This window comes from Zootoca vivipara, chromosome 17, assembly GCF_963506605.1.
Source record: "Zootoca vivipara chromosome 17, rZooViv1.1, whole genome shotgun sequence".
Lineage (NCBI taxonomy): Eukaryota > Metazoa > Chordata > Lepidosauria > Squamata > Lacertidae > Zootoca > Zootoca vivipara.
Genome location: NC_083292.1, coordinates 31,211,266 through 31,228,818, shown reverse-complemented (window position 1 = coordinate 31,228,818; position 17,553 = coordinate 31,211,266). Strand labels below are relative to the sequence as shown.

Sequence of the window (17,553 nt, the reverse complement as noted above, 5' to 3'; positions counted from 1 at the left end):
CACTCATACATGATCAGAGGATGACAACCCAGCGCCCACAGGTGCCTGGGCGCCCACCAGCAGCTATGGCACCCACGAAAGGTCCCAATGAACACCTCCCCTCAGAAATCCACAGGGGCCAAAATGAGGGGGAGCATGCCTGCACCATTTTGGTTCCTGTCTTTTACTGCTTTTAGATGCGGAAGCCATTTTGTGCAATTACCACCAACTTATTAATCACCTCCTGAACAACTGCCTCAAGGTGATTTACATATCTACAGGGGTACCTCGGTTTAAGAACAGCCCTGTTTACTAACTATTCGGTTTACGAACTCCGCAAAACCGGAAGTAGTGTCCCGGTTTATGAACTTTACCTTGGTCTAAGAACGGAACCCGAATGGTGGAAGGGCACTGGTGGCGGGAGGCCTCATTAGGGAAAGGGTGCCTCAGTTTAAGAACAGTTTCAGTTGAAGAACGGACTTCCAGAACGGATGAAGTTCGTAAACTGAGGTACCACTGTAAATGCAATTAATTAATTAATTATCATACCCTGTCCATCTGACTGGGTTTCCCCAGCCACCATACCTTTAAAGCACTCTTATACCACTCTAACACCTATGGCTTCCCCCAAAGAATCCTGGGAACTGTAGTTTGCTAAGGGTGCTGTGACTGGTAGCTCTGTGAGTGGTCTCTTCACGCTTAACAAACCTACAGTTCCCAGGATTCTTTGGGTGAAGCTGTGACTGTTTAGAGGCTTTCCCCCAGCTGGATAAATAAGTCTTTTCCACAAGCATCCACCTCTGTTAGGGTTTTAGTGTTGCTTTAAATGTTTTGTGGGTTTGTTTTTTTTTTTTGCATTTTTAACTGGTTTAAATTACGTGTAAATCACCTTGAGATGGTGCTTTAGAAGACGATTTTATAATTCAACAGGAACAACAAGAGCAGCAATAAGCAACTGAATGCTATCTTGGTATGGGCGCACCCTCAGTTAACAGAAAACCACAATAAAGAAATCTGGTATAATTTTTATTTCAGGCAATAACGTCCAAGATAACGGAGTCAAGACAGAGAAGGGATTCAAAGCAGCTGCATACATATCCCTGCCCTTGTAAAGGCCAAATCCTAGAAGCTGTGAGGGGGAAATAAATCAGCCCACCATCCCTTCTGCATAGGTGAGGGTGGGCAGTGTTGTGCGTCTCTTGCTGTCAGGGTTTAGGAGATGGGTTAACAGCCGCGGTGTCCCAGGTCTCAGAGCTGAGATAGGATGTTGCTGGCCAAACTGCAGGTGAGGCCTGTGCCATCCTCTTCTATGTTGAGCGCCTTCACCACGCCATCTTGGACTACCAAAGAGAACCTGTAGGGGGAGACAGAGATGGAAGACACACAGAGCTCAGGACAAGCAAAAGTTCTGTTTTGTTTTTTTTACAGCTGGATGAGGAGAGAGTTATCTGGGGTGACTTAAGAAGGAAGCTAGGCCCCATCTGCACTATACGTTTAAAGCAGGGTCAGGCCACTTTAGAACAGCCATGGCTTCCCCCAAAGAACCTTGTGAACTGTAGTTTGTCAAAGGTGCCGGCAGGCCCGGCTCTAGGTGCAGTCCCGGTGGCGCGGGGCGCCAGGGCGCTGGGCGGGGCGCTGCGTGACGAAGCCGTGCGGCACGCTGTGAGGGTGGGGGCGCCGGAGCGATCTCCATGCCTCAGCGCCAGGGCGCCTGACCTGCTAGAGACGGCCCTGGGTGCCGGGGCCCCTGTTCCCCTCAAAGAGCTACAGTTTCCCAAGCAGGCACCAAAAATGGTACAAGAAATGCACCTGCCTAATATCAAAGAGCAGGGAGTTCCAAAGTGTAGGTGCTTCAACGCCAAAACTTAGTGCTTTCAAAAACAGGCAGAGCTGCAACCACCTGAGCAGTTCTAACAGCCAAGCTCTCCAGGGTGGATATGTCAATTTTGGTGCTCTCAGTTTCTCATTTTTCCAGTCATTTTAAATTCAGTTTTCACATTTCTGAGGCAATTTGCTATATATATATTTAAACCTGATTAGAGTCCTTCAGCATTTTAGTGCTAATTTTATCCTGAGAAACAGCATTTTTTAATACAGTTTTGACTAAGCTACACATTTTTTGCAAGCAATTTCTGCACGTACATTTTTTTTAAGAGATTGGATTCTTTAGCTGTGATTCCTGCATGGCAGGGGGTTGGACTAGATGACTCTTAAAGAGTCCATTCCAATGCTACCATTCTATGATTCTATTAATGTATTCAATTATGCACATTTCCCCCCAATGTGCACATTTTTGTAAACATCTTTTGGTTGGAGAACTGTGTCACAAAATTGAGATGCATGCAAATTTCAAAGCAGGGCCATGTTTTGGTTCTCAATTCTCATACTGTTTTGGAAAGAGGGGATTTGATTTGGCTTTAAACGTAACTGAAATGAATTTCTTCCCATCCCCCAAGAGAAGATGCAGAGGCTGGCTCTTTGTTCTTTTGCCCTTCTGCCACCCAGCTCCTAAAGTTCTGCCTCTCCTATCCCCAACCCCCAGTTCCCCTTACCGTTTGGATCGTTGGGTCCCAAAAAGTTCCCGGAGTGGCTCTTTGTCCAGCAACAGGTTTGTAGCCTGTGTGAAAGGGGAAACAATTGGGTGTGAACTTGGAGGAGAGAAGGGAGATGTATACTGGCCCTGTTATAAAAAAACAAAAACCTGACACCCAGGGCCAGGGGTCCATGTTTTGCAGGCATGATTAAATACTGCCAGTCTCAGCTGTCAAATGGACTCCTGTTTCCTGGAATGACTCCGGCCTATTTTCCCTCGCTACTCCTTATTGCCAGGATCTGCTTCCCGAACACCTCCAGTTGACTCCCTCAAAAAAACATCTTTTTCTCAGGAGCCTTTGGATCTTTCCCTTAGCCCTTAGTGGAGGAACCTCAGATCAACGGGTTTATTGTGATTCTCCAGACCTCTTCTTCTGCGTCTCCACCCCCATCGTTCTGCCCAGACACTGAGGTCCAGTGCCGAGGGCCTTCTGGCGGTTCCCTCGCTGCGAGAAGCCAAGTTACAGGGAACCAGGCAGAGGGCCTTTTCAGTAGTGGCGCCCGCCCTGTGGAACGCCCTCCCACCAGATGTCAAAGAGAAAAACAACTACCAGACTTTTAGAAGACATCTGAAGGCAGCCCTGTTTAGGGAAGCTTTTAATGTTTAATAGGTTATTGTATTTTAATATTCTGTTGGAAGCTGCCCAGAGTGGCTGGGGAAACCCAGCCAGATGGGCGGGGTATAAATAATAAATTATTATTATTATAATTATTATCCTCAGGACTCTCCCCCAGGTAACACCCCTCACTGGTCCCGATTTGCACCCTCCTTGAGTGTTTTTGGCCTGGCTGGAATGTGTCACTGAAATATCCAATTACGATTCTCGCTTGCGTGGATGGAGGATAGAAAGAGGGTGTGGGTGTGTGAGGGTGTGGGTATAAACTAACCTACTTACAATTTACAATTGTTGCTCTCCCCCCCCCCCCAGCCGGCACTGGCATGTGGCCCCTGGATGGTTGCTTAAAAGGGAATGTGGCCTTCAGGCTGAAAAACGTCCCTACCCACACGATACTTTATTGCAGCCTTGTGCAACTGGGTTCCCTTCAGATGTCACTAGACTCTTGTCTCCCATCAGCCTCAGTTGCCTGGGGCAGAGTAAGGAGGGTGGTAAAGATGGCGCAGCTGGGCTGCATAGGCGAGGGGTCTTTCCGAGCCTCCGGGGCACTTGGGCAGTACCTGGCCTTACTGAGCAACCGCTGGCACCAGGCCTGCTTCCTGCTCAGACATTCACCTCCTAACTTGATCTGTTGTTTTTCCACATTGATTGCAGACAGTGGTCCCTAAGGGGTGAAGACCTAGCACACCTGTTCTTTCTGAAGTGGTTATGGACATAGGACCAATCTATGCAAATAAATAAATAAACCACCTTTAAGTGTCAAACTGACAGCATGGAGGTATATGAAGTGGCTCTCTGGGGTCTCAGACAGGGAGAGTGTCTTCTCCAGGTGTGCTGCTCAGGATCCTTCATACCAGAGATCCTAGATATGTGTTTCAGGGCAGCAAGGAGGACAGAAAGCCTATGTCAGCGGGCCCCAAACTAAGGCCTGGGGGCCGGATGCGGCCCAATCGCCTTCTAAATCTGGCCCGCGGACGGTCTGGGAATCAGCATGTTTTTACATGAGTAGAATGTGTCTTTTTATTTAAAATGCATCTCTGGGTTATTTGTGGGGCATAGGAATTCGTTCATTATTTTTTTTTCAAAATATAGTCCGGCCCCCCACAAGGTCTGAGGGACAGTGGACCGGCCCCCTGCTGAAAAAGTTTGCTGACCCCTGGCCTACGTTGATACTCTGCAACAGGGGCTCTTAAGGACATTTCATCAAACCACGCCCTCCTGTCCATCAGCAGGGAGTGCGCAGTGTTGAAGCAGACACCTCCACCCCCACCGGCCAACTTTGATAGGTTAGCTGAAGAGCCTGTCAGTCACCTGATGCCAACATGACATCAGATGATTGTCCGGTGGGTGGACCCCTGGCCACCTGTAAAGTTGACTTGTTGGGGTGGGGGTGGGGGACAAAGAGCTGGAATAAGGTTCCCCCAGACCTGCCCTACGACAAGAGATGCCAGTACCTTCCCAAATGCTCCTGTGGGATCAGCCAACATCCGGACCTGAGGCGAGAAAGCAAAACACAAACATTTAAGGGGACCACCGTTATTCAAACAGGCAGAATCGCTGCAGGCTCAAAAGTGATGTCCAAGAAGCACGGACCTTTAAAAGGAATTTGTTACAAAAGTTTAATGACTGCAGCCATTCAAATGGGAGGACTGTGCCTCTAGGCTGATCTGTGAATTTCAGTTTCTCTCATTTCCCCAATCTCAAGTTCAGTTCTCCACATTTTCACATCCGTTTGAGATTTTTTTAAATTTAAGCTCTCATTAAAATGCATTGGCATATTAATTTCTCCTAATACATACATCCCTTTGTATTCAGATTTGCCCAACGTACACATGTCCACAAAGTATATTTCCCCTAATATTATGCTTTCCTTATGTTATTTTCACTATTAGATGCAGACTTTTCCGTATCTGGGGCAGAATTCCCCTTTGCCCCCCTTGCAAACAAAACAACAGGGAGGGGATGCCTGAATTGCACTTTTAACACTGACTGGCAGCGGCTTTCCACCTTTTTAAGCAGGAGTCTCTCCCTGAGCCCTGCCTGGAGATGCTGGGGATTGAACCTGGGATGTCCTGCTTGCAATGCAGATATGCTCTGTCACAGATCTACAGCCTTTCTCCTTTACGCAAGACCAGAACAGAAGGACTTTGGTTAGATCCTGCAAGGCAGTTCTTACATTGAAAAGGAACACTCTCTGTTGCAAGCCAGCTGTTGCATAACAAACGGAACAGCCGTTCCCAGAGTTACACAAGCAAGTGCAGTGTGCCTGCGGGACAGAGCAGAAAGCACTTCTAGGAGAGACACATGTGCTGCTTTTGCTGAGGCCAGGATCTTGGCATCTTTCCACCCCCTCCAGACAGCCTCACCCAGCCACCCTCCCACTTCTACCATACACCTAATGCCAAATTAATGGGAATATAAAAGAGAGAGAGAAAAATGAAGAGAAAGATCTCTGTGTATCTGTCTGGGCCTGTCAGCCAGCATTTCCCCTAAATTTCAGATAGCTAAGGGTGAATACAGAAAGCAGCTCTGACTTTTTTTTTGCAGCCTAAGGCCATAGCTTAGTAGAAGAACACCTGCTTTGCATGCAGAAGGTCCCAAGTTCAATCACTCGTGGCATCTTCAGATAAAGCTGGAAGAAACTCACTGGAGAGTCACCGCCAGTCACTATGGACGGTGTATTTTTATGAACCAATTAAATCTTTGTGTGGGTTTTTTTTAATTGAGCGGTATATAAATTTTGTTAAATAATAGATACGACAATGCTGAGCTAGATGGACCAACGGTCTGACTCAGCAGAAGGCAGATCCCTCTATTCATTTAAACCCTGCTTGCCATTCTTTGATAAAACAAGTGAAATTTATTAATACAACAACAAAAGGAAACTATTATTATGTAGGTGACTCCTTGCTTGAGGAATGCTCTCCCTGGGGAAGCTTGCCTATTGCCTGTCATCAGATCGCTTTAGGAGCCAGACAAGAATATTTCTTTTCCGGTAGGCCTTGGCCTTTGGCTCTAAATTATCTGTGGCCTGTGTTGTAAGAATTGGTACCCAAGTTTAATTCCCCCACCTCTGCCCTCGCTGGCCCTTTCCCCTTGGGTGTCTTTTGTTTTTTTAGATTGTAAGCCTGAGGGCAAGGGAGCATCTTGTCTTAATTGATTGTACATAAGCCACTCTAAAGAATATACAAAGAGACCTTGGACAGGACAACGGCCTGTACAGTCCAGCCCTCTGTCCTTGCAGTGGGAAGCCTGCAAGCAAGACCTGAGTGCAATGGCAATTCTCCCCCCTTGCAATTCCCAGTAGCTAGTATTCAGAGGCAGACTGCCTCTGGCATTGCAGGGAGAACAGCCACCTTGGCTAGTAGCTACCGGTAGCCTTCTACTCCAGAAATTTGCCTAATCCAAGTTGATGGCTGTTACTACGTCTCATGGTTCCGGCCATATGTTTGTTTGTTTTTTTTAAAAAAAGCTTCCCAGATTAGTTTGCAGCAATCCATCTCCCTCTGCCACTACAAGTATAGGAAGAATTCCCTCTGGCACTGTTAACTTTTTATCCTCCTCTCCCTTCCGCTATCTAAATTCATTAACTTACTTGGAATCTGAAGAGGTGATTTGTTTAATGAGGAACCTTTGCCTATCTGGAGACACAAGCAGGGCCTGGGAGAATCACGGAAGCAGCAGAGAGAGAGCATTTTCTGTCCCCATTGGGGCAGGGGCGTAGCCAGGATCAAAACTAGGGGGGGGCAAGCCATGGTCGTTCAGGGGCGGGGCCAAGGCACAGAAGGGGAGGGGCCACAAAGTGGGCGGGGCTAAAGGGCCAACGGGCCTGATGACATCGTGGCGGTGGCAGCAGCGGCCACCTTGTGCTTCTGGGGCTGGTAGCGTTGGCGGCTACCCTGCTTGGCTGGAGAGGACGGGAGGGTCGGGCAGGCGAGAGGGGGTGGCAGGGCGGGCGAGGGCGAGGCAAGACATGGCCGCAGCCACGACGGCTCCGAGGCGTTGCTGCATATCAGCATAATATTTCAACCATGGTTCAAGCCCCACCTTAGGAAAAAAATCCTGCATTGCAGCGGGTTGGACTAGATGACCCTTGTGGTCCCTTCCGACTACAATTCTACGATTCTATTGATATATTACCATACCATATGCATCGTTCTGCTTTCTTGAATTGTCCTACTCCTAGGCATAGCAGCCAACTCCTAGAGGCCTAGGTGCCTCTCCCCCCCCCCCCAATTACTGGTGAATACCGTATTTGAAAGAGTCATCCCCCCATGTTGATGGGCTTTCTATGTGGGGCTTATCTGCCCCCCCCCCGTATTTTATTAAGGATGGAAGAGGGAGGGAAGGAAGGAAGAAATAGAGAGAGGGATAACTCATATTTGTGGGTGCCTCTGGGTGACGCTGGAACTCTGCATGTACAGGAGCCTTGTAAGCAGCTTTCGCTCTGCTTGATTTACAGCAGGCACGTCCAACAGGTAGATTGTGATCTACCAGTAGATCACTGGATGTCTGTGGTAGATCACTGGTAGGTCACTGGCACCCCTAAAAAAAGCTCACCCAAAATTTTCCTCCTCCCTCAAAAAAGTTGAACTATGACCTGAAACCCTAAACAAAAATGGGCCTCCCTCCTAAAAGAAGCTCAACAAGTTTGACCTAAACCCCAAAAAACAGGGCTTCCCTTCCTTAAAAAAAACACTCAATAGCTTTGACCTGAACCCCCCAAAAGGGGGTAGATCACCCCCAGTTTTAAACTCTGAGTAGATCAGAGTCTCTTGGGAGGTGGCTACCCGATTTACAGTATACAGATGCAGGAGGAGGGGCAGACTAGAACACCAATGCTTTTTATAAACATCACTGTGTCTGTCAAAGCTACAGCCCCCCCTTTCTTATTCACTTCTTTTTAGCCTTGCAGAGCCACCTTATTCAAATTGAATCCTCTGAGTCTGCACCCTCATTAAATCGCCAATAGAACTCTTAATGCTCCTGAATGCTCATTAACAACTGCCACTTAAGAACAATAGGGTGAAATGGTCAGCTATCGAATCTTGCCTGGGGATATATGCTCCATTGTCTTAACTGCTTAACTACTGGTAGCCACTTTGCTTTATTTATTTGATGTGTTTTTGTTACTGCTGTGTCCCCCCCCCCCAGCAAGCGGAGACTTAGCTGCTCTTGCTAAAGCAAAGCCCTTTCCACTTCAGTTTTTGGAGGGGAAAAGTGCTGGTTATGGTCTGTAAAATACATTAATTTTTTTGCTTCTAGGGGGGGGCAGCTGCCCCCTTCTGCCCCCCCCTGCCTACGCCCATGCATTGGGGCATTGCCTCTTTTCTTATTTGGGTTGGTACAGAGCTGTGATGCTCTATCCAGCCAAGCCCAGTTCTAGTGGGATTGAGAGAGCAGGGCTCGAGAGCCAAGCATTTAACTCATTACCGATCCTTTTCCTGCGCAAAGAGCCTTTAAAACTTGCAATGGCTGGAGGACCCGGATATGAATTCCAGCCTCCAGCTGCTAACTGGGAGCAGATAGGAAGCTGTGTTTGGTCCCTGTAGCTCAATATGATAAATTGTTGTAATCTACTGGGTCATTTGGGTGAAGGGCAGACTACTACTACTATTAATAATAATAGTAATAATGTTTTTTAAATTTGACATCTTTCCGCAGGGCCTGCAAGACGGAGCTGTTCGTCTGCCCTACCCAAGAAGGGCAGACTACTACTACTACTATTAATAATAATAGTAATAATGTTTTTTAAATTTGACATCTTTTCGCAGGGCCTGTTCCGCCTGGCCTTTGGGCTACTTTAAAATGAGGCTGCATTTAATTTTTTTTAATTTAAACTGTATTTTAACCCATATTTTAATTGTTTTTCTTTCTTTTACGTCTTATTGTAATTTTATTGGTGTTAGCCGCCCTGAGCCCGGTTTTGACTGGTGAGGGCGGGGTAGAAATAAAAATTATTATTATTATTATTATTATTATTATTATTATTATTATTATATGCAGTTTATATGCCAAAATGGCAGATTCATTGACTGGCAGTGGCTCTCCAGGATTTCAGACAGGGAGTCTCACCCAGTGCTACCTGGAGGTGCCATATATGAAGTCCAAGGAGTGTATGTGGGGGGGGGGGAGGCAAGAGACAGAGACCATAAGGACTAGAAACTTGACTGTTTTAAAAAGTATGACTCTCCCATTACCTTTCCCTCGGCTTTGTGAGCCTTTCCCCACTCGCTCATGACGAAGACGTCGTTGACAGACAAGCAGGCGATGACCTCCACTCCTTTGCCCTTCAGCTGTCCTGCCTTCTCCACGTAGCCTGGGAGGTGGGTCTGTGTCAGGGTGTGGGTGCAACAGGGAAGAACAAACTATCAGAGACTTTCATGGGGTAGTCCATAAAGGGAACAGGGGAATAAGAATAGCAGAAAGCAGAACCAGGGATGGGGAGCCCGCATCTTTTCAGATGTTGTTGGATTACAACATCTCTCCTGTTGGTTGGCCATGCTGCCTAGGTTTGAAGGGAGTTGGGCGTCTACTCATATGGAGTCCGCATGTTCCCCATCCCTGTGTTCAGGCCGGAAGTTCCGAGGCTGAGAAAAACACCATTCTTACTAGACCCCACTCCCAATTCTTAGCCTGAGCCAGGCCAGCTTCCCAACCGTGGTTCTTGAGGGTCTTATCTGACCACAGTGACAGCATCGGTTTGAATGCTAAGATTTTTTACTTAATTCTTTTTTTAAAAACAAAACAAAACCCTTCATTCAGAGGGTTGTTTACCAAAGATTTCTTCTCGTTCTGGCTTTCCTACAGCTCTTGCCAATGTCCCATCAAGTTTGGATTCAAAGACTGGGACAGGTGAGGCCCCAAATACACCAGCATGCCGGCTAATGGAATTCTCAACAGATAAAAGACTTGACATGGAAGATCAGTGCCAAGTATCCTGGGAACCTTATGCTGCATGATATGGAGAGGGCAGAAGAATCAGACTAAATGCTAACTTTCATTTGTTTGTTTTTTCTTACCATTATTGTCATTCTGGGGATTTCGTTCATGTTTTTTGTTATTTGTGATCTGTAGCCTCAATAAAGGTATATTAATTATGATTTGCAGAATTAATAAAGAATAATTAAAGAAAAAAGATTGGGACTGGGCTGGAGGGGGGTGTGGGGAGATGGACACACCCAGGTCTTACTCACTTTTGAACAACCTGGAGTGAAGGCACCAGGCACCCCAAACAAGATCCCCTTCTTGCCTGTGAAGAGGCTCGCCACATTCACCTTGTTGCCAGGGTCACCCTCGTAGACCTCCACGTTGGGCAACTTGTCTCCAACCTGTCAGAGAGAGGAAAGAGCGGTAAAGCCCACAGAACTCGCCGGAGGAGTGGAAACCTTTATCAGCCTGAGGGCCACATTCCCTTGTTGGCAACCTTCTGAGGGCCACAAGTAACCCAAACCCTGATCAAGGGGAATGAGGGCACAAAGCCGCAGCTCAGTGGGGGAGCATCTGCTTTGCATGCAGGAGGTTCCATTCTCGGCAACTCCCAAGTCAGGCTGGTGATGTCCCCCCTTCCTGAAACTCTGGAGAGCTTCTGCCAGTCAGTGTAGACAAAACCCAAAGGTCTGACTTGGTATAAGGCTGCTTCCTATGTTCCTATTTTGCTCTGGTGGTGGGGACTCCGAGGAATCAACTGAATTCAGTCCTAACGGATGTGGGTTTCCCTGCAGTTCCCTAACCTTAAACGTATGTGGTAAAGCAAGGTTTGGTATTCAAATGGGGCAGACAAGGAAAGGTTAGATGGATCTTCAGCCTTTCTCACCTTTGAAGGACTACAATTCCCATCATTCCTGACCTGACCATTATTGCATAAAAAGAAACCTAGAGCAAGCACCCCCAAACTTGGCCCTCCAGATGTTTTGGGACTACAGTTCCCACCATCCCTGACCACTGGTCCTGTTAGCTAGGGATGATGGGAATTGTAGTCCCAAAACATCGAGGGCCAAGTTTGGGGATGCCTGACCTAGAGGTTGTGCTCTACGGGGCTAAGTGCTTTCCCACTGCCCTTCTCCCACGAAGCTAGACCCTAGAAAGTCATGTCCCATTTTTATCTGATGGTACCCTAGGAAACCTCTGCTCCAGGCACAGCAGAAACATGTAAAGCTTTAAGAAACTGAATTTGACTGGCTTAAGTGTGGGCTTAACGTCTGGAGCGGCTGTGCTCTTTCCCACTGCATTCCTTGGTTAGACATTCACTCTTAAACTGGGTGCGGCAGCCCCACAGATCAAGGGTGGCTGCCTTTCTACAGGGACAGGGATACACCCAATTTCTCTGAAGCTAGGGTGTCTCTTTCCCATTAGGGCTTGTTATTGCAGAGACCAAGGACCAGTGATCTCGGGAACCATCTGTCCCCAGTGAAGCTGTTCTTCTGCATGGGGGTGAGTGGGCTTGCTCTATGGGGCTAGAGGAGGTACTCTTTTCTAAAGGCTTTCGATAGCATGGACTCCAGAGCTGGTAGGCTACAGGGAGCTGTTAAGCAGCCTGTTCCCTCCCCCCAGTAAACAGATCCCAGACTACTATGAGGTTGGAGGTTTTTTCCCCTTCTTTTTGCAATGGGGCTTTCCAGTGCTGCCGTTCTATAGGACAGAGGAGTCTCCTACTCTCTATGGGGCTGTTCATTGGCATGGCAGCAGGGTTTATTACACAGGCGTGGGGCGGGGGCTACTTTTCTCTAAATGCTTTCTATTGCATAGGCCCCAGAGCTGATGCACTGTGGGGAGCTGTGAAAGAGCCTATACAGTCCTCACTGGGGCTGCTCATTTGCAGGAGAGGGCTGGGCTTTCTATTGCACGGATCCCCAGATGGAAATCTATGGGGCTGGGACTGCTCTTTTGCAATGGGGCTTCCAAAGCTGTCCCGTCCCCTGCGTCTGTGGGGCTGTCCTTGTCCATTGCGGGAGGAGGGCATATTCTGCACAGAGACCCTGGGCAGATGCCCTATAGGGCTGCCTGGGCTGCCTGGTTTCCATGGGGCTGAAGGGGGCGCTCTTTTGCAAGGGGCTCTGGAGAAGAGGGGTGTTTTCTCTCTCTCTGCAGACTCCCCTCTCCTAGGTCTCACCTTGAGGGCCGCCATGGCTGGTGCTCCGGTTGCAAAGGCCCGCTGAACGATCCCTGCTGCCGCCCAACCCTTTCCAAGAGGGGAGCCTGGGCTTGCTCCCCAGCGGCGACTCAGCCAGCCCAGCACCTCCGCCCCTTTCCACCTCGTTGCCATGGAAATCGCGGGAGTGACAGCTTGCCACGGCAACCCCGGCCCTTTGAAGTTCTCCTCCTCCAAATCGTGCAGGCGCAAAACACCCAGGCCCGCTCTTTAATTCCACCGCAAGGGGGGCTAGTGGGGAAATTTGCATCCACCTCATTTGCATGCTTCGGAATTATCACGATCGGCTCGGCCAGATTGTCCCACTTCTACGACCGTGTTCATGGAAGATAATCTTACTCGGCTACGAGTGATTGCCAAAGAAGAAGAAGCAGACTCAGAAATAAGCCCCCCCTGATTTCAGTGGCACTTACTCACAGGTAGGCGTGCAGCCTACATTTGCAGGATGTGAACATATGGGCATTTATTTCCTAAAAGAGATCGAAATCCTATGTACGTCCTATTGAACACCGTGGGAAATTTGCTCTTGAGCTCTCAGCAGGCAACCCTCTCGAATGTTGATCACTTGGGATTAAACCTCATGAAGCTCAGTAGGACCTACTCCTAAGTAAATGTGGCACAAGCATGGGCTGCAACAGGTTGCAGTTTTTATGTACATTTTCTCCGGCGTAAGCCTCAATGATATTTAGTCGGGTGGATCACTTCCGAGTAAGACGTTCCATACGCCACGCGTATTTCGGAGTAGGCCAATCCTTGCGCGCACAGATTTCCATGTTTTTACTCGCAAAGTAAATCCCAGTGATTTTAGGGGCCTGACTTGGGAGTTGTGTCCCATAGGTTTCAACGGCACTCATTTCCCGAGGAGACACAGGAGTAATCTGCAAGGCTGCAAAGCACCGCAGTTCAATGCTTACTTGGAATAAGACTGTTGGACAAAGGAAGTGACTTCCGAGTAAGCACGTGTAGGATCGCGCTTGCTTGCTCGGGCTTCTTTGCATTCTAATTTCAAATGTTTTGGCTTTCGAGTTGCGTAATAAGGCCTCTCCTCACTACTTTGTATTGGCACATAAGCCTGCCAGTTCTACGATGTGCATAGCGTGCACTTTTTTTGTATACCAACCGCGCTGTTTACAAACACTTAATAACAATACGGCTATTATTTGACACATTTCCAAGCAACCTCGGGTTAGAAAACAAACGCTGCCCCACCCACAGCTCCACGTGTTTGGGAACAAAAATTAACCGGAACTGACTGGGGGGAAGGTCATGTTTCCCATACGCGCGGGAGGACCGTTGCGCATTGTCGCAGGAAGTAAGTGATAAAAGACCGCCGGAAGTGGGTGAGAAGAACCGGCCTTTCAACCAAACCGGAAGTTGTCCGAAGCTTATTACGCACGCACATGTTACCTTCGCTTGCTTAGGTGGCCGCTGTCCTGAAAACATGAAGCTCCTGACGCACAACATGCTCACCTCCCACGTGCGAGGAGTGAGGCCCGGGGGAGGATTCCCCCTTCGTATCCAGGTAACGGGGATTTCTTCAAGCCACGCCCACTTTTCCACTTTAGAATTGGGTGGTGGGAGCAGAGTATATATAACGTGGGGACTTGATAGCCCGGGTCCTTCACACTCACCCACCACTTTGTTTTTGCTGCCTAAACGGAATCTGGTGTTTAGGGTTGCTGACGACAATCACCAGTATTTAGTATCTTCTACTCTATAGTGCTTGCTATGAACAATCATTTAGTTTAAAAACAACGCTGTAAGGTAGAGTTTGTTTATTTATTGTGTTTATATCCTATATAATGCTCAAGGTGGAGCATGTGGAATATAGCCTTGCTGTCTTATATCAAGTTAGAGTGTTGGTCCATCTAACTTTGTTGAACTGGCTGGTAGTGGCTCTCTGGGGTATCAAACAGAGCCTCCTTGGAAATGGTGTATATTATTTAATATTATTTATTTAAACACAAACACACCCTCCCCCTAAAGCCACTTGTGAGTTATGTGACAAGTGAACTAGTGGCTTTCCAGTTCACTTTAGTTTCTTAGCCACAATAATACACCCACTCTCATATATGCAGCACATTTCATGTGCTGAAACTTCTTTATTTACATTGTTAGTAATCCGTAGACCATTATTGTTGTAGATTTGTGGTGCAGAAGTAATACACATCAGTTTTGTCATATCTGCTTACTGTCCAGTCCTATGTATATCTGCTTGGAAATAATCACATTGAGCTCAATTGAGTTTATTTCTAGAGAGGTTGGGATAGGTTACAACATTAGTAAGTTTAGTGCCAAAATGGAATTCTGTACCTGGGACTTCACATGCCATGCCTTTGTTACCACACTGCATGTGACATAAAGCTCTGCTACAGGGGTGGCCGATGTGAGGCTTTCCAGATGCCATTGTACTACAACTCCCATCAGCTTCTGCTAGCATGGTAAGAGATGATGGGAGTTGTAGTCTGAGTGCATCTAGATGGCACCATGTGGACTATCCCTGTTTCCTCTGTCCTCCCCCCCCCTGCACCCCTCCTACCTCTGGCAATCCTACTACACTTAGGGAAATGCAGGGGAGGAAATATTTGTTCCCTTGTTCTTTGAGCCACGCTGCTCTCCCATCAGCCTTTTCCCCCTCTAACAGGCCACAGAAGTGAAGGTGAACAATGTAGATTTCAACCCGGAGTTCACAGCGCGGATGGTACCCAAGGTGGAATGGGCAGCTTTGGTAGAGGCTGCGGAGAGTGTGAGTAATTGCCTCTGGATGTTTTTTGGGGGTAGGGGGAGACTGGCTAGAATTATAGAGGTATAGTCTTTTCCCCCTTCCTACAGCCAATTGCTGTTTATATTTGTGTGTGTGTGTGTGTGTGTGTGTGCGCGCGCGCATGCGCGTACACACACACACAATTTCCTTCATTTACTGTAAACCACCCTAGGAATTTATGAACTGAAGGGGTGTTGTATGCATAAATAAACTTTTGTTTAGACTCCTGCACAGTCTGGAGAATGGACAGCTTTGTATGTCTCAAATGAACCAAGTGACATAGGAAGGGGAAGGAGACCACAGATTTTCAAGCGTGTTACTTGACTGGTGGAGATCTAAGGCAAAAGAGCATATAGGTTCCCTGCAGCCAGTCAGGACTGCCTGTGGAGAACAGGAAAGTTTTCCATCTCTGACTTGGTGGAGGTGGGCCCACCCTGTCTTCTGCCGCCACCTGAGCAGACAAATGCCAGAGTGAAGCTCGTGGGTGGTTAAAGAGAGATAACTGGTCCTTGAATAGTGGAAGGTTGTGAAAATAGCACAAACTGTTATTTTCTGCACCCTCCTGCAGTTGGGTCACCGATCAGACCTGCCCCCTGAGCCCATCCCTGACTTCGAGAGCAATGAGGATTTCCTTCGAAAAGTCCATCATGTGCTGATGGAGGTAAGGGAACCTCTTCTTTGCCTGTTTCCCATTCCAACCAACAGAAACCTGTCATAATGCATAGTGTGACCACTTGCATCAATTTCTAGGAACAAAATCTAGCAACTTTCCAATGCTGTGATATCTCCACCTATCTTCTCTCTCTTCACCTTGCCACTTCCTGTTTTCAACTCCCAAAGTGCTGCGCAGTTCACTTTACCTGCTGTTTTTATATTTCTTCTTGTGCAGGTGGAAGTGGTGGAAGGTGTGCTGAAATGCCCAGATACTGGGCATGAGTTTCCCATAACTAAAGGGATACCCAACATGTTGCTGAGCGAAGAGGAGACATGAGCTGGTTTGTGTCAATGGAGCTTTGAGAAGCAAGCCTTGCGGGTGAGGGGGTGGGTGGGATATGTTCCTGTGGAAAGCCCAGCACCCTTATTTTTCTGTTGGGGGAAGGAGATGTTCTGAATATAATATTGGGTTGCTTTTTTGTGCATGTAAATAAATGCAGGTTCTTGAATCTCAGTGAGGAGTGTCAATTTAACTGTGTGGATCTCGTCGTTGCCCCTTATTGTGCAGGTGCTTGATCTCCCCGTTTCTCAGCCTTATTCTTCACTGTTTTTAGCAGATGCTTCTCTCCTTCCTCCCCCAAGAGTACAGAGTGGGTTTAACTGTGCAACGGAATGAACTTGCAGAGTTCTGAGGTCCCAGAATGAACGGCGGTATTTTAGACAGCAGGCGGGGAATGCCATTTTTGAATGCACTCCTTATCAGTTTATTTAAAAAACACACCTTGTAAGTAGAAAGCTAGCACAGCAGCAGGAGCAGGGAGGCTCTAGCTCTCCCTGATGGGCTAGGTTTTTTGTTTAATGTGCAGGGTGTTCTTTGCAAATCAGGACAGCTTTCCAGAGTAATTTGTGGCCTGCAGACGTATGTGGTTCAGTCTTCTGTGAACTGATGCAGTTTGTTCAAGCGGGCAAAGTGGCACTATCCCATCACCGCTCAGACTCTGCCTCAGTTACCAGGAAGTAGAATTTCCTCATCCTGAACTTTGAGGGGGTTAGATGGGAAAGTGCATTCACCCTCCTAGAGCTCCAGTCATTATTACAGAGAATTCAGACAGGAATGGCAAAGTCTTTTTGATCTTAGGACCACATTGACACTCAGCCACCCCTCCAAGGACCACATGCCTCTTTCAGCTGGAACATGTTCCAGTGGTGGGTGGGGAAAAGCAGGCGGGATATTGGAGGAGATTCCAGAAATTTCTACAAATGCACAAAGATCTCTTCATCCAGGCAAGTAAGAAGCATGGATTATCAGAGTTCAAGGACATATTCCACCCAGGCAAAATCACTCAGGGAGACTACACATCAAGATGAGAAAGGGGTGTGGCCTAGGGAAAATTCCAAGAGTCTGATAGGGAGGTGGCGATTTATAAAAAAATAAATGTTGCGATGATCACCTACCTGCATGGCTTATATAAAAGAATTAGACAGATCATTTCTCATGGAGAACATTATCAATGGCTATCTTAAGCTCTGCCTCCACTGTCGAAGGCAGTATGGGCCTCTGAATACCAGCTGCTGGGGAATCGCAAGTGTGGCAGAGTTGCTGTTTCACTCGGATCCTGCCTGTGGGATTCCCATTGTGTTATTATCTGGTCAGTGTGAGAACAGGATGCTGGACAGGACAAGCCTCTTCTTATGTTCTTAAGAGCAAGTCTTTGGGAAGAAAAACTGAACTATATATCAGAAACCCCCAGCATTTCACCCTCCAATATTTCACTGATGTAAACGGAGTTGTTTTT

General features: G+C 47.5%; 2 protein-coding genes across 3 annotated transcripts; one reads left to right on the top strand and one right to left on the bottom strand.

The window, feature by feature from the left end:
• Positions 1 to 992: 992 nt before the first annotated feature.
• Positions 993 to 12,548, bottom strand: PRDX5 (peroxiredoxin 5). The gene is made up of 6 exons (XM_035098000.2): positions 12,301 to 12,548; positions 10,385 to 10,519; positions 9,389 to 9,520; positions 4,643 to 4,681; positions 2,532 to 2,596; positions 993 to 1,333 (listed from the first exon to the last, which is right to left on the bottom strand). The coding sequence occupies exons 1-6, from the start codon at positions 12,451 to 12,453 to the stop codon at positions 1,228 to 1,230; spliced, it is 630 nt and encodes a 209-aa protein (XP_034953891.2). The 5' UTR covers positions 12,454 to 12,548; the 3' UTR covers positions 993 to 1,227.
• On the top strand, positions 11,520 to 16,271 carry TRMT112 (tRNA methyltransferase activator subunit 11-2). 2 transcript variants are annotated; one of them, XM_035098002.2, is made up of 5 exons: positions 11,551 to 11,621; positions 13,761 to 13,861; positions 14,984 to 15,085; positions 15,672 to 15,764; positions 15,993 to 16,271. In XM_035098002.2, exons 2-5 carry the CDS (start codon positions 13,781 to 13,783, stop codon positions 16,092 to 16,094), a joined length of 378 nt encoding a protein of 125 aa, XP_034953893.1. In that variant the 5' UTR covers positions 11,551 to 11,621; positions 13,761 to 13,780; the 3' UTR covers positions 16,095 to 16,271. The 2 variants fall into 2 exon arrangements, with proteins under 2 accessions (XP_034953894.1, XP_034953893.1); XM_035098003.2 differs by lacking the exon at positions 13,761 to 13,861 and having other exon boundaries at positions 11,520 to 11,621.
• Positions 16,272 to 17,553: the final 1,282 nt, after the last annotated feature.

Excerpts from the sequence above, each read along its gene's own strand:
- PRDX5 (XM_035098000.2), bottom strand. The coding sequence starts at position 12,453 with ATGGCAACGAGGTGGAAAGGGGCGGAGGTGCTGGGCTGGCTGAGTCGC. Across the intron at positions 9,521-10,384 it reads TCACTCCAGGTTGTTCAAAA|ACCCACCTCCCAGGCTACGT; the intron begins GTGAGTAAGACC and ends ACCCTGACACAG. Across the intron at positions 4,682-9,388 it reads CTCACAAAGCCGAGGGAAAG|GTCCGGATGTTGGCTGATCC; the intron begins GTAATGGGAGAG and ends TTCTCGCCTCAG.
- TRMT112 (XM_035098002.2), top strand. The coding sequence starts at position 13,781 with ATGAAGCTCCTGACGCACAACATGCTCACCTCCCACGTGCGAGGAGTG. Across the intron at positions 13,862-14,983 it reads GATTCCCCCTTCGTATCCAG|GCCACAGAAGTGAAGGTGAA; the intron begins GTAACGGGGATT and ends CCCCTCTAACAG. Across the intron at positions 15,765-15,992 it reads TCCATCATGTGCTGATGGAG|GTGGAAGTGGTGGAAGGTGT; the intron begins GTAAGGGAACCT and ends CTTCTTGTGCAG.